Raw genomic sequence first — 15,856 nt, forward strand, 5'->3', positions numbered from 1 at the left:
TAATTATAAACATAACAAAGTAGTCATAAAAATAAAGCACATTAAAAACTACATAACCAAACTGAACAATTTCCACATAAAGATACAAAAAGTTAGTATCAGTAATCTCAGTTAATATCAGTAACAAGAGCAAAAACTCCCAACAAAACTTCCCTCAAAATACCCTCATCCTTGCTGGTTAGCAGCCGCAGTCGCAGTTCTTATAGCCGCCCTGGGCCGGAACAGGGCCCTCAGGCAGGGAAGTCCTCCTCAAAGCCTCAACAGACTGAACTGGGTGGGGGCTGAGGCACCAAGTTATCCATTTGTGCCCTAAACCTATTCCCATATTAGCAGGTCTACTAAAATCTCAGCAATATATGCTGACCTACTGGTTGTCTGAAAAATACCTTCCAACGAGACTAATCTACTGATATTTGGCCTCACTATTTATATCTATATGTACATTCTACAACAAAGCAGAAATAAACTCTGCACAAGTTGCTCCTTCAGCCAGGTGGCGTAATAGTCAAAGCAGTCCAACTGGCAGTCGTTCTCCGTGCTGCGATCAGAAGGATGGTCTGCCCAGTTGTCAAGGGCTGCCTGGATGAGGAACAGTGGTGGGAGCCGCCTGCCCAAGAGCCCCCCAGGGAGGACACAAAAGAAGACTCGGATCCGGATCCTGGTGGTGGTACACTAAACAGCAGTCTGCAGAATGGACAACCTGGGAGGTGGTAGAAGCAGGGTCTGAGTAATGGGGAAGGCCAGGAAGAGGGCCTTCCAGAAAAGGGTTAGAGGCTAAGAGTCATGGTGCGAGTGCAGATTCAGAGGTTGGCCCTGCTACACAGCAGCAGGAGAGTCCCAGTCCTACTGGCTCCACTCCCCCCCCCCTCCAATCGAATAGAGTCAGGCCAGGCAGGCACAGAGGAGCTCACCCCCTCGACACAGCCTCCGTTTGCATGGGAGGGATCCAGAGTGAAAGGCTCGGGAGGCTAGTGGTCAGTTTCAGCAATGTCTCAACTGGATTAAAGCAAACCAGAGAACTCTGCTGTGTTGTTTTCTGTTAATAAAAAGCTAATTGCATTCCATACCTCCCGTGTGTGCCTGCCCTGCAGTTGACCTGGCTCACTTTCCAGCTCGACACCAGTTCCCTCTGCCAGAATATCTTGGGCTACCTGCAGAATCAAACTGCTAATGGAAGTCCCTGCCCCCCCCCCCAACAAAAGAGGGTTTTAGGATTGTCTGTAGTTTTCTAGGTCATCAGAGCCTACAAGATTCCTGCTTCCCCAGTTTGAGGAAACAGAAATGTAGCTTTCATAAAATTAATGGAACCAGAGCATCTTGGACTAATGTTGAGGTTGCGACCTTTGGTCAGACAAAATAAGGGATGGGGCAGAGGAATTGGGGCGCTAAAAATTGCCATACATGGTGCAGAAATGACTTCAATGTCATTACAATGGCACACATGGTTTACAGTGCTTTATTCAATGGAGAAAAACAAGAGCTTTATGATTTGTAATTGGTCTGACACAAACCAACATGAAGCAACTTAACATGGTGTTTAATATCTTTATTTCTGTGGGAAGGGCCATAGAAGTCCCCCTGTTTTGAGAAAATAGTCTCTGTCTCTCTCTCCACTTCACCTTCCATGACTACTGTCACTCCTTGCTGCATTAAGCAGTGCTTTGTCCTTCAAAATAAGAGTGGAATTCAGCACATGGCAGTTCAAAGTTCAGAGAAATCAGGATCTCACTTTTTATCAGTTCCACAGAACACCGGTTCTGAACATTACTCCATTTGTTCAACATCATGGAGGAAATCCACTCCACAGGGCAAATTGGGTAGATCACATGCTGTAAATATAGCCATCCACTTTGCAGCCACATCTTTGTTCTTTCACTGAGCATCCTTTAAAAGCTGCACCAGAATGCAGTTGGCTGTTATGCTTTCATCATACAGCTTATCCATGTCCACTCTGGTAGTGAAGCTGAGATTTTCATAGACCTTTTCAACGTCTCTGTAGATAAACTTGCCATCTTGGAGGGAGAGGGGCTGGAGGTAGAAAAGCCAGTTGCAATTTGAAACCATTTCTCAATGCAATGGCAGTCTCAATGAATAAAATGAATTCTCCCATTGCCCTGTCTGCATCAACTGGAGAAAGACGCTGCAGCTTCACTTTGGTCAGGTCTCCAAAGAATTAGTCATCATGTCTCTGTGCCAGTTTGGCTCTAAAGGAATACATAATGGCATACAGCTCTATGCAGGTGGTGTTATTGGCCTCAAGCTTCTTAACAGTATCTACAAAGAGGGACAAGATGTTATTGCAAAAAAGGAGATAAACCTCCACAACGTAACGGTCTTCCTCATCCTGCACTCCTGCATTAATGTCTAGCTTCAGCTAGTGAGGAGTCGTCTGGGACAATCCTCAACAAGCCTAATGAAGCAGGAGCAGAGACATGGTTCAACTGAAAGCCATGTTATGCACAATATGGGCCTTGCGGTACCAACAAAGCGTTGTTTCTTCTTCTGTTTCTGTTTCTTCTTCTTCAACAGCACTGTGCAGACCAAATTGTGAATACTGAAGTTTACATTCAGCAATCCCAGTTTTCTTAAAGTGTGCAGTAATGCAATCCACAATCCCTTGGGATTCTCCATGAAATCAATCATCTTGTTCATGACTCCACTTTCAGGAGTGAAGAACTGCACTGCACAAGGGAACGTTTTCCTGTTTTCCTTGTTGGAGGCATCTGTTTGAATGGAGAAAAAGATTTCAAATTTCAACTTTTTCACCATATCTTCCAACAACTTTTGAATCAAGAACATCCCTTACTAAGGTCTCATATTTTGTTCTCCTATAGCTCAGTCCTGCAGTATCTTCTGGTTCAGTTTGTATGCACAATTAGCACTGTTATAGTTGAAGTTGTGTTTAACAGTCTGATACGTGTGCACCAACTCCACAGCTGTAACCTGCATAAAAGGAGTCCTAGTACAGTGGTGCCTCGCAAGACGAAAAGAATCCGTTCTGTGATTCTCTTCGTCTAGCGGTTTTTTCGTCTTGCGAAACAAGCCCATTGATGGATTAGCGGATTAGCGCTATTAGCGGCTTATCTGCTGATCGGATCAGCTGATAAGCGGCTTAGAAAAAGGGGGGGAGGGGAAAAAACCAGCAGGAACTCGCAAGACATTGTCATCTTGCGAAGCAAGCCCATAGGAAATTCGTTTTGTGAAGCACCTCCAAAACGGAAAACTCTTTCGTCTAACGAGTTTTCCGTCTTGCGAGGCATTCGTCTTGCGGGGCACCACTGTAGTACACAAAATATGAACTCAGCTATTAAATAGAAAAATATTGCTTGCTTTAATTCTTAGGAAATAAAAGCAATTTTGAAATATGCAGCAAGCTTTTGGATTGCAAAATCTGGTGGTTATTTAGCCGCACTGTATTCTACATTGACATATTTAGATGTATATTATTTAATTATAAAATTAGTATAGGTGAAGACTGTAATAAAATCAAAGAAAGTGCCTCAAATAAGCAGGACCAGTTTGCAGATAACCACCTAGATCCTTGCTGACTGTATAATATAGCCAACATTAAGCTATAATATAGCCAATGTTACATTGGCAACACAAATAATTGAACCATATACCAGGTCTGCTTCGAGGGAGGTCTGAGGAATGAGAAAAGTAGCAATGGAAACCTATGTATTTTGCTGTTTATTAGCTTGGATACACTCTGCCCTATACACTGACAGTCTCCTCTGCTTCTGGGGTTCTGCAGACAGCCTGACTACACTTACGAACGGCAAAGGATCCTCTATGGAGAAAACAATGGAAATACTTGTTATGTTTCTCTTATTCAAAGAATCGCAACAGTAACAATGCCCCCTCCTCTCCTACCCTGGGTCCTACCCCACAGGCCACAGCCTGCCTGCCTCTCATGCCCACCTGTGCTGTGCTGCCCTCCAGCTCGCCAGCTTTTTCTTCTTTATTAAAGATTTTCTTGTTTTACAGAAGTAAGTGTAATGTCTCTCGTATTTTTTCCATGTAACATTTTTACAAATCCGTTTCATTTGTTGAGACATTAGGGGGAGAGGGAAAAAAAGGGGGTGAAGGGAGGGAAGATGGGTGGGGTCGGGTGGCAATGTTTCTATTTTGCTTAATGTATGTAGGGTTTGGTGTCAGCGTTACTCGTGCCTGTTCTCTGCTGTTCACTTGTGTTCCTTTGGTGGTGAGAGAGGTTGGGGTTGGCCTAGGGTGTGGTTGTTTGTTTGTGATTGCCTGTGGTGATCTTTGTTTTCGTGTGAGTGGGGTGGGTGGATGTTTTGGATCAGGTTTAGCCATATTGATTTGTATGCTGTTGGTGGATTATTGTCTTGTTGGGCTGTGTATGTGATAAAGGCGTCTTCTTCTGTTTGTCCCCGTGTCAGTTTCAGTTTATTGGTTAATTTTTCTAGTAGGCAACTCCTTGCCAGCTGAGCTCTGGCTGGCCTGCTGCTGCTCCTTTGTTCTCTCAAGAGGATATTTTGAAGGTGACTTCTTTCCTAAAGTCCAAGAGAAAAAAGTGTGAGGAGGAGGAGGAAGATGTAAAACAGGGTGTATCAGTCTAAACTGGTGCAATCCAAGGTGTATCAGTCTAAACAACGAAGAGATAGGGAAGTCAGCTGAGAGAGGAGTCGTCACTCCACTCCAGAAATGTTCTCCAGGAACCACTGGGGAATAAAAGTTCTTACTCTGTTTTACAGTAGAGGAATTTCTGCAAAAGCTGCCTTATACCAAGTCACACCACTCGCTCACTTAACTCAGCACTGCCTACACTGACTGGAAGCTTTCCAAGGTTTTGGACAGGAAGTCTCTCCTAGCTCAACCTGAGATGCCGAGGATTGGACCTAGGACCGTTTGCATGCAAGGAAGGTGTTCCGTATCTGAGCTATATGGCCCTTCCTTCTGCATTTGGGAGATTTAACAGAACAAGAAGAGCCCTGCTGGATCAGACGGGAGGGGTCCATCTAGTTCTGCATCCTGTGCCCTGCTGTGATCCTGCCAGGTACAACAATAAAAGTCAACCTAGCTTGAACAAATGCTTGGTTGTTGCCAAGCCACCACAATGTTCTTCTCACACACTTAACAAAAGAAATGTTTAAGCCTGGCTCCCAAGTAAGTGTGTACTGGGGAGAGTCCCAGTACATGAGAAAGATGCTCCTATAAATGCAAAGTAGAACAGAACACATGCATCTGAAGAAGCAGACTGTGCAGTGATGCCATTAGCCAAAATGAACAACAACAATCTAAATTTGATGCATATAATTATACGAAATTTAACTCAATGATAGCATGCTTCAATGAAACCATTAATATTCCTGGAGAATATATTACTATTCTATGGAGTTTTGGGGGCACAATCAAAATTTAAGGAAGTGATAGATTTAGTAAAAATATTAAACTTGCATATGATTAACAATTTAATCTATTTGCAACTAATTTAAGAGTAATATAAGTAATTTACTAGTGTCAATTTGCATTTGCTTCCCCACTGAGAGGGCCAGCTGCAATTTTACACATGAGGAAGGCCTACTCAGTTCAACTAACTACTTTCCTATGAGTAAGCCACATTAGTAGTAATAACTTTATTATTTATACCCCACCCATCTGGCTGTGTTTCCCCAGCCACTCTGGGCAGCTTAGAGCATATATAAAACCTAATAAAATATCAAACATTAAATAAGAATAATTTTAATTGAATTCAGTAGGGCTTACTTGTGAGTAGACATGAATTTGCTTGCACCGCTTACCAACAAGCACGAAGCATCGCCCCCACCCCCTCAATCTGTCTCACCTCACAACTACCCAATCTCCCATTTCAGCATCAGGCTACCACTGTTAAATCTCCCCTGCCTTCATTTCCCCCTACTGTGACAGAGAAGGGCCCTGCCCCAAAGCACCCATAAAAAAAAAAGGAGGACAAGCAAGCAACAGCATAATTTAATATAAAAAAAATTAAAAATCACCTTACTCTTATTACTGGGAGGGACTCCATCCCAGCATAAAGCCCTGCGTCAGCCTCAGACAGGCAGCAAAAAGGCACCAGGGTCGCTCGCACACCAACCAAGAAAAGCCTCGTGGAGTCGCACCTGCTTGCGCGCTCGGCCTTCCCTCCTTTTATCCCTGGAGCAGGGCGGGCGGACAACGCTCACTCCAGCTCCACACCCAATCAGCCAGCGCCAGTGCGAATGGCAACCTAAACAACCAATCGCTGCAGCTTCTCCATGCCGTGCAAACCCCTCGCTATTTTAAGGCTCGCGATTTAAGACGTGCAGCGCGTGGGGAGGAAGAGCAGCAGCAGCCGCAGCCCCTCCCCCCGTTTTGAACTCGGGCCGGAAGACAGATTCCGCGCCTCCGGGTTAGCCACGCCCTCCTTCCACCGAAGAAATCCCACCGCCTTGCCTTTCGCCCCGCCCCCTCCTCGCCCCGCAAGCCCCGGCGGCCGTTATCCGGAAGTACACCTCCCAGGGAGAACATCCGGCTGCCGCTCTAGGCGGCGGGGATGCGGGCTCTGTCTATGGTGTTCGCGCGCTTTGTGATGTTTTATTGTGTCGCGGGGATTCGGTGGCCTCGAGACCCGGAACAGCTAGAGAAGGAGGCGGCGGCGTCGTGTTGGAACGGCGGCGGCGACGGGTCGCGCAGCAACTGGGCTGCGCGGGAGCCTATAGGATTTCGGTGAGGAAGAGAAGGGGAGAGGAATCAGCGGCCGTTGCGCGGCAGTAACGGTCCTCGCGTCGCTAAGGCGTCCTCCGCCGGGCCGGGGGGGGAGAGGGGGAGGGGCAGATCCGGGGGGCTTCCCTGCTCCCGCCGCCCCTTCTTGCACCTGAGAAGGAACCGAGCACCGAAAAGAAGGCGGGATCCGTGTGTCCTTTAAATACAAAACTAAGCAAAATCGGGCAGCTGCTTTTCTACCCGGGGCGGGGGATTCCCTCTCCCTCCTCCACCCGCCCCGCTTCCCCCGTCTTCCTTCTTCTCCGCGCATACCGCTGCATGTGAAGCGCAGCCCCCTCCTCCTCCGTAGGAAGGGAAGAAGCGCAGGAGGAGGCAGGAGAGCAGGTAACCCAGCATCCCTCCCCCACCCCCGTCCGCAGATTCTGGTTTGTCTCCTGGCAACCCTGGGTGACTCAGATTAGCCAGGAGCCTTTAGGAATAAGGACCCGCTCTGATCACTGCCAACAGGGTTTAGGAGAGAATTGCCTTTTTAAAAAAAACAAAAACGAGTTCTCTTCCCCCCACCACCTACCCACCACCTCCATCTCTCCTAATGGCAAACGCTGAACTCCCGTGCCATATCGGTATTGCAGTGAAATTAGCCTATGTGTAGACAAGAAAGAGGTTTCCGTTCTCAATGGGATTTCAGCTCATGTAAAGGACCAGGCTTGCACTCTGGCATGGTGGACAGAGCCAGGATTGTCACTTGAAGGGGCATGCAGCGCCCTTCACAAGTTAGGGTTAATGCAACCCCTTCTGGATAAAGCTTGGCCAGAGTTGTTCATCACCTTGGTAATTTCTAGTCTGGATTACTGTAATCACTTGTATATATAGCACTGCCTTTGAAGATTCTCAAAAATTTGAGTTAGTGCAAACCACAGCTACAAGGTTACTAACTTGGGTTGGTTATAGAGAGACCATATCATTTTGCCAGTTCTTAAACAGCTACACTTGTTTTCTGCTCTGTTTCTGGGCACAGTTCTGAGTCCTGGTTTTCTATAATGTCCTAAATGACTTCAAGCCTGCCCACCTGCCCAAACACTACAGTGCGTACCAGAGGCTTTCTTCTGAGTGCCACCACCATCTGAGTTTTAGGCAACTGATGACCAGAGAGAAGGTTGTCTTGACTGCAGAGCCTTCATATGGAATGCCTTACTAAAGAAGCATCCCTCTAGGAATATATATACCTTTATTATGAGGTATCACATAAGACTGCTGTGGTTCAGTTGCCCTGCAGAGCCAATTGTTAAGGTTAAAGGCTAGAAACCTGTATGTATACAAGTATCAAGGCTTGGGAATTGGATTAATGCCTCTTAAAGAGCTAGAAAGTGTAATATCTGTGTATGTACTACAAATACCTGGGTGGGTGAGCTGGGTGGATTGGATATGACTCAGCTTTACCAGCCCAGCTACTCTGTGCAGCAACAACAAATATGTGTATGCTCATCCATAGAGTTTCAATCTGTCTTACTCAAAAATTTGTTTGGGAGCTGGATTGTGAGGCTTTCTACCTGATGTTTGACTGAAGAGACAGAAAATGATCTTTGGCTTTCACTACAGGGTATACATTAGGAGTGAACCAGTAGAAGGGGCATGTGTATGTTGCCCTATTGTTATAGAAAGACTACTCCCTGGTGATATTTGGTGTGATCGTGGCTGACTTCCCCTGAAGGGATAGGGACCTATTAAGATGGCCCTTTTCCAAAGATTTATGGTACCTAAGGGATTCCTGAGCACACTGGATTTTTCAGCCCTTGCTCCAAGGGATTTTCCAGGCAGCACAGTCTCACTGTGGAACAGCAGGATGATCGGGGCTATCAACACAATCATTCCAGAAAGTCATGAGGAGCCCAGAAGGTTTCTTGTTTTTCTGAGGACGTGGAAAGCAATGAAGCAGGTTGGTAGATGGCCACAGTGACACCAGTGCCATCAGTAAACCACCCAGCAGAGCTTTCTCAAGTGGTGAGCAGGCTGGTTAAGTCCAATTTGGGAGTAGAAACAGCTAACCACTCAGCAGCAAAACACTGAGAGCAAAGTCAGTTGCACCCATTCCTAACTTGACATGGCGGTTGTTGCTGTCTGTGGAGGCTTTTAGAGCACCGTCTGGTCAAAATTTGTGAGATAAACACCAGTTGTTACAGCCTGAGGATGCTGGCAGGTTGCAGGGGTTAAGCCATTTGGTTCTCTTGACCCTTGCACATCATGGCTCATCACTGACTTTGTAGGTCTAGGTAGCAATTTATGTCCATCAGTCAGCAATGATGCAAAGCAGAAAAGCAAGCAATTGGTGTTCCCATTTTAAATTAAATCTCCTTGGTTAACTTCCACAAATATAAGTGGTCAAGGGAAAGCGTGTTTGTGTGTCAGACATCCTACCACTGGTTTCAAAAGGGATGGAATGAATAATTTTGCTTTTAGGTTTCCCACGTAATCCTGTCATCTTCTCTTTCCCCCATCCCGCCTCCTGAAAGATTTGTGTAGATAACTTTTCTCTCTTATCCCCAACTGCCAGATCAGATTGGGGCTCAAGATAGGATCTGTGAGCTTTTTCTCTGGAACCTTGTAGAGCTAACTTTTTTGGGGTCCACATTGACCCATGAACAGCCATCTGGGGGCCGCATGTCAAATGGATGTGCCCCCCAAAATTAAATCCTTGGTGGACATGTGTTGGAGGGATCACAATCCTTTTCACATCATAGAATCACAACAGTGGACCTGTGAGAGTGCTTTCCCCCCCAAAAATCAAAACAGGGTGGCATCCATTGTTATACCCATTGAAATCAACGGACTTAAGTTAGAAAGGCTGTTGATTTCAGTCACCTCTGAGTATGACTTAGTTGGATATCACCCAATACTAGTAGTAATAATAAATAATATTATTTTTAAAGTGACATGTCTTTGTGACACTATAGAAAAAAATATAGAATTATCTCCTTGGTGCTATCCTGAATTCATCCTTAGGTGTTTTGCAAAGACTGGTCATGCTTTTCAAAGCAGGATTTGTAGGATATTGGGACATTCAGACTTTTTTCTAGATAACTGACCTGTATACCTTCTCTCCTTCACCACAATAAAGGATGTGATCTTCATGGTGTCGTGTTGGAATCTTGAGGTTTTAATCTGAGTCACCCCAATGGATGCGGAGAGTGATGTTGCCTTGGACATTTTAATCACAAATGTAGTCTGTGTCTTCCGAACAAGATGTCATTTAAACTTGCGAAAGATTGCGTTAGAGGGAGCAAATGTAATATACAAGCGTGATGTTGGGGTAAGTTACTTCTCAGTTTTAGTTCACTCATTGACTTCTAATAAGGCATATTCAACACATATACAGCAATGTGTTGGTTTTCATTCTCTATGCAGCAGTTTTGTTAGTGTTTCAGGGGCATTTTTCTTCTAAAAAGAAATTGCAGAATTTAACACCGTCATACCTGATTTCAAAATACTGCCGTTGAAGACTTCTGAAGTCGGGTGATCTGATAAGTTTCATTTCTGTGTATTGTGTCATTTTTTTAATTTATTTTTCTGAAGTGACTAAATGCATCTGTTTATTGAGCAGTACATGATTCAACACATTCTGAATTTTCGTTAACCCCACCTTTTTTAATAAGTATTGTGTCATTTGTGTGAAGGTCATCTCAATATTGCAGATACAGCAGCTTTGAGGAAACATGTGTTGACATATACAGCATATTTGTTTGATCAGAGGTGTGTGTGGTGTTTGAAAACATGTTTTTAAAAAGACCTAAACTTGCTAAGTGTCAGATTGTAGCCTATGTATGTGAAGTTCTTGACAGTGTGCTTTCTTTTTATTAGCTTGAAATTCGGTTATTAAAACCTGTAGCAAAGCAAAATGTGCATTACAGCGGTACCTTGTGTTGCGAACCGTCCCCCTTACGAATGCTTTGGGTTACGCACTCCACTAACCCGGAAGTAGATGCCCCTTGTTACGAACTTGGCCCTGGGATGTGAGCAGAGATCGCGCTCCAGTGGTGCGGCAGGCACCATTAGGGAAAGCGCGCCTCATGTTATTAGCGGTTTCTGGTTATGAATGGACCTCCAGAACGGATTAATTAATAATTCACAATTATTATATAACCGGAGGTACCACTGTACTATAACCAGTAATAAGCAGTAGATATTTCAGTGACCAAACATGCAAGAGAATGTTATTTTTGGTAGTGTGACTACCATGTGTGCCATTAGGAGCTGGCTTGGTGTAGTTGTTAGAGCATCAGATTAGTACCTGGGAGACCAGGGTTCAAGTACCCACTCAGCCATGAAGCTCACTGGGTGATGGATGACCTTGGACCAGTTGCCTGACTCTCAGCCTAATCTACCTCACAGGGCTGTTGCGAGGATGAAATGAGGAGAACTATTTACACCACCTTGGAGGAAATGTGGAATATAAATGCAAGAAATAAATGAGTTTACTCCCCTTTCATTAAAATAATGACTATTGGGGAAGTCAAGGGCTGAAATAGTTTTTAAAAAACAAAACAAAACTTCATTAACGTCTTTAAAAAACAGGAGTGCATACATGAACAACAATAAAAAATATTTCTTGTCCTGTTACAACTGCCTGTCTACATGTTAGTAGCAAAAGATAGTTGCAAGAAATAATGTATAGTGTGTTAATTAAATAGAATAAATTAATGTCTAAAAGCTTTACCCTTTGGTTAAGGTTAAAGTTATCCAGAAGGAAGCCACGATGAAATTAACAAATAATGGGAATAGTAACATGAACATAACAATAAAAGTGTATGAGCTTTAGCAAAAATGGCAGCATTTGAACCTGTAAGTCATTGTTCTCTTTTGCTACATCAGAAAGTTTCTTTGTTTAAAGTATATTTTTTCCTGACTGATTACAGAAAGTATTAATGAAACTTCGGAAACCAAGGATTACAGCAACAATTTGGTCCTCAGGAAAAGTAATTTGCACAGGAGCTACAAGGTATATATTGTTTGTGTTTTTTATCATCCATAAAATCACTTCTGTGTTGCTGTATTTTAACCCTTGCTCCCTTAACTTCTTAACCAATCGCTTGTGTGGTTTTTTTCCAATCTAGTGAAGAAGAAGCTAAATTTGGTGCCAGACGATTAGCTCGTAGTCTGCAGAAACTAGGTTTTCAGGTAATTCTTTCAATCACTGATGAATTGTGGCCTTTTAAAATGTTTTTAATTCAGAGAATTGCAGTTTAAAGAGATCTGTTTCTAGAAAACCAGGTGATTAGGCTTACTGCTGAGCAGATTTCCAGAAATTTGCTTGGCAGTCGTGAGTGCTCTTCCTTTGCATTGCAAGTCCCTGGGTTTTGTGCTTATATAGAAAACCACACACATAGGAGATAAACCATACCTTTCTACTTGTGGGAAGGAAACAAGGGGTGACGCTCTGTTCTTTTTCTGCAAAAGTTTTCGCTGCTGGTGCTGCCTTATAAAAAGGGGAAGGGAAAGGAGAAAGCAGGCCTTTTTATTTGTATTTATTCAATTTATATCCTGTCCTTCTTCTCAGAGGAGCCCAGGGCAAACAAGTATAAAACACTAAAAACATCTTAAGACATCGGTTTCTCATTTGCTCTGGCAGGCACAAACCTTTGCCAAGTCAAGGGAGATCACTTGCTGCCACTAAGAGCAAAAGAAGAACTGAACTGTTGCTTTTAAAAGTTAGAGCCCATCAACATTTTCTATAAAAGGGTTTGTTTGAAATGAAGCAGGAACATGATTACAAGAATGATTATGGTTACAATGATTGTATTTCCCAATACTCAGCAGAATTTGTGGTTGTTGACAGCCATTGTAGCAACTAGTATAAACTATGAAAAGCTAACTGAACTGATGTCAATGCACTTCAGTTAACTGGAAGTTGACATCCTTTCTGAAAAGGTGTAAATGGCACACCCTAGCAACAATTGAGCACTTTTATGTTTAATGTGCTTAATTCTCTCCCATTGAAATCAATAGGACTTATTATCTTTAGGTTTGGAATTATTGTGCATAAATGTAGCCTTTCATAGTTGTCTGTGATCTCCTTCAGGTAATTGAAAGCTATATTAGTACATTGTTAGTAAGCAAGAGAACGCCATTATAAATTACACTAACTTAATTAGGTGTAATGAGACCTGAAAAGAAACTTACCTTGCCCTAGAACTGTCAAAAATTTCTAACTATTATAGAGTTTTAATTGCCCTTTATGTTGTATTTTTGTTCAAAGTTGTATTAAACCACTGCTGGCCTTAGTTAAAATGAAGCCAAAATGTGTATAAGTCCTTGGCTTTCAGATTAGTTCCTAATATTTTCATTTGTGTTCTTTTTCTTTTTAAAAGGTGATTTTTACAGATTTTAAAGTTGTCAATGTTTTAGCAGTATGCAATATGCCCTTTGAAATCAGATTGCCGGAATTCACAAAAAGCAACAGACCCCATGCTAGGTATAGTAGATTTTATATCTATTCTCTGTCTCTCTCTTTTTTTATTTTGCATTTTCATTTTTTAAAGCAAACTTTGCATTTCTCTTTAGTTATGAACCGGAGCTTCATCCTGCAGTGTGCTACAGAATAAAATCTCTCAGAGCTACTTTACAGATTTTTTCAACAGGAAGTATCACAGTTACAGGTATTCACCTTTTTGTGAATAAGTAACTTTCTCCGTGTTGTAGCTCAGGTAATTAAGTGTTTGATAAGGTCAGCATGTGTATATGACTGCCCACTAATTTCTGTGTACCTGTGCTATCTGATTATTGTTGTAGATCAGGCATGTCCAACAGGTCAGTCGTAGGTGTGTCCCAGGTCAATTGCAGTATACAATTCAGTGATCTCCTTAGTGCTCCTTTTAGGACCCCCTCCCCCGCAAAAAGCTCAACAACTTCTGGCAGTGACAATGGTAGATCACAGCCGGTCTCTTTCTACTGTAAGTAGATTGCAGTCTCTTGGGAGTTGGACGTGCCTGCTGTAGATTAAAATGAGAGTTAGATTATGATTTGTTTTGGAGATTTCGGTGATTGCTTCAGCTAACCCATTAGCAGATAGGATTGCCGCATATTTAAGAAGAGATACTTTGATTTAAGCTGTCTCATCTCAAAGCCAACAGGGCACTCAAAACGTAAATCAAAAGTATAACAACTGGGTTAGGTGTTGGACTGCTGGACTTGCCGATGGCAGTGTCCCAGACAATTTAGAATACTAAGTGCAGGAAGCATTCTTTGAAAAATGAAAGCATCTCTGCTGGGTTTTGTGCTGCCACTTCCTGTGTGGATTTCTGGCCTCTCTGTTTCCTGGTCGTCAGTGTGAGACAATGGAGATCAGACCAGAATGTACACAGATGTGATGTGGGGTGTGTGCACATGGGTGAGGTGTGGCATGTGCTGAACAAGCATTTTCAGGTTAGTCTGAATTTACTTCCTACTTGGCCATGCAGCAGTTTTAAGTAATGCTAGCAATGTTGATATATATTGAGAATATTGGTCGATTCAGGCTTTGTTAGAGTCAAGTTCAAAATATATTCATGATCAAGGAACTGAAGCCATAGGGTTAGCTTTTGTGTGTATCCTTATTCTGATGTTTTATCTTGTCCTACCCTCAGGGCCAAACGTAAAGGCTGTTGCCACTGCAGTGGAACAAATTTATCCATTTGTGTTTGAAAGCAGGAAAGAAATTTTATAAGTTGCCACTTCACGGTTAGGCGACCTAACCAAGCACCTTTTATAAGACTGCTGCGCATTGGACTAATAGCAAAAAGAAAGAAGGTGGGGAAGAAAAGGACAACTGGACCAACACAGCTGAGGAGGTGCAAACTCTTGGCCGCGGTGATAAACTCCAGTCCCTTTTGGATTTTATTTGGAACAGTGCTGTATTGTAAAAACAAACGTTTACAAGATACGAAATTGCTGCTTTTTACAAGACATTCTATTTATTTCTGCAGTAATTTCTGTGTGTTCATAAGCAGATTTGTCATGATATGCACTAAATTTGAAAACACTTCTATAGGTTGAGCTTGTGTTTTTATTTGTGAATATTCTTTACATTTTTGTACGCTGACTGTTGGGCACCAAAGAAGCTGTAGACGTTACCCTTTTTCACCTGATAAAACGTGCACAAATAAAAGTCTGCAAAACTTTTCTTTATACCTGTTCTGTTACGTTCCTTCTCCTTTTTCTATTAACAATTGTATATTGGCAAAGTAACTAGAGCAATGTCAGTGTGATCTTCTGCTCTGATTTTATTCCAATTTTTGTGCGCCTGTAAAGTGAATTGTAGCAGACTAGTTTGACATGAATGAGAGATATGTATGTGTTCTAAGGACAGAATTTGGTTTTATTGTAATATATTTGTAACTAAATGCAGAATTTAGGGGATCTCTTTTCAGCCAGTCTAAGCAAGGGTTAAGCATAATAGGCTTGAGTGATAAGAGAAGAAGCTTCTGTTCTGAAGTATTTGGCATTAGTCAAATCAGCTATCCTATTTCCAGATGCAGGGTTGTTTTTAAAAGGAAACCTGCCTTGAACTACTGCTAGTGACTGATTTTAATTTTCAGGAAAAAGTGTATTTTTTCATGGATGCAGTTCTATGCTACTTCTAAAGAACTCTGCACATATTTGCCAAATGTTGCTATAGCACTGTTAGAATTATTTTTAAAAAAATGCTAACAAAACAAGAAAGCTTGGCTTTGGCATGTAATCTTGGACTTGAAAAGCCAATATTGAAACTGCATATGGAACAGATGAGTGGTAAATCATAAGGCAAATGAAAATGGTACCCTTGCCAACTACAATAAATATGTCAAAATGCATCTATGTCTCTTTCCCGTATCTAAGTCTCGAGGTGAACAGAATGTGGGCATGACTGCTGCAGGTGCTAAGCATTCATTGTCCAGATTTGTACTCACATTGAAACAAACTCACTGGAGTACTGTAAATAAAATCCTATTGAAAGCCTGCCCTTTTTTATTTTTGCAAAATACTGTGAAATATAATGAGAATCTTGGAGGGGGAAATGAATACAGAAGAATCAACTTATTCGTGAAAGGCAGAGGAGATGTTTGTAAAAAAAAGGGGGGGGGACAATGCCAGCCAACCCTAAAAAGTTCTCTAAAAATGTATTCTCCAAGCAAGTGCCATGCACTCAAATAAATAGAGA

General features: G+C 42.6%; 1 protein-coding gene and 1 long non-coding RNA gene across 4 annotated transcripts; one reads left to right on the forward strand and one right to left on the reverse strand.

Moving 5' to 3' along the window:
- Nucleotides 1-1,440: 1,440 nt before the first annotated feature.
- Nucleotides 1,441-6,372, reverse strand: LOC308583650. Its single transcript, XR_014006311.1, has 3 exons — nucleotides 5,987-6,372; nucleotides 3,922-4,517; nucleotides 1,441-2,723 (listed from the first exon to the last, which is right to left on the reverse strand). It is a non-coding gene; the product is annotated as an uncharacterized lncRNA (long non-coding RNA).
- A 175-nt stretch (nucleotides 6,373-6,547) lies between these two features.
- On the forward strand, nucleotides 6,548-15,509 carry TBPL1 (TATA-box binding protein like 1). 3 transcript variants are annotated; one of them, XM_081187826.1, is made up of 7 exons: nucleotides 6,548-6,690; nucleotides 9,803-9,994; nucleotides 11,598-11,680; nucleotides 11,796-11,859; nucleotides 13,050-13,153; nucleotides 13,243-13,385; nucleotides 14,304-15,509. In XM_081187826.1, exons 2-6 carry the CDS (start codon nucleotides 9,860-9,862, stop codon nucleotides 13,361-13,363), a joined length of 507 nt encoding a protein of 168 aa, XP_081043952.1. In that variant the 5' UTR covers nucleotides 6,548-6,690; nucleotides 9,803-9,859; the 3' UTR covers nucleotides 13,364-13,385; nucleotides 14,304-15,509. The 3 variants fall into 3 exon arrangements, with proteins under 3 accessions (XP_081043952.1, XP_081043950.1, XP_081043951.1); XM_081187824.1 differs by having other exon boundaries at nucleotides 6,549-6,690; nucleotides 13,243-13,337; XM_081187825.1 differs by lacking the exon at nucleotides 6,548-6,690 and adding an exon at nucleotides 6,788-7,071 and having other exon boundaries at nucleotides 13,243-13,337.
- The last annotated feature ends 347 nt before the right edge of the window (nucleotides 15,510-15,856 follow it).

Source organism: Podarcis bocagei (assembly GCF_964188305.1).
Source record: "Podarcis bocagei genome assembly, chromosome: 3".
Classification (NCBI taxonomy): Eukaryota; Metazoa; Chordata; class Lepidosauria; order Squamata; family Lacertidae; genus Podarcis; species Podarcis bocagei.

Excerpts from the sequence above, each read along its gene's own strand:
- TBPL1 (XM_081187824.1), top strand. The coding sequence starts at position 9,860 with ATGGATGCGGAGAGTGATGTTGCCTTGGACATTTTAATCACAAATGTA. Across the intron at positions 9,995-11,597 it reads TATACAAGCGTGATGTTGGG|AAAGTATTAATGAAACTTCG; the intron begins GTAAGTTACTTC and ends GACTGATTACAG. Across the intron at positions 11,860-13,049 it reads TGCAGAAACTAGGTTTTCAG|GTGATTTTTACAGATTTTAA; the intron begins GTAATTCTTTCA and ends TCTTTTTAAAAG.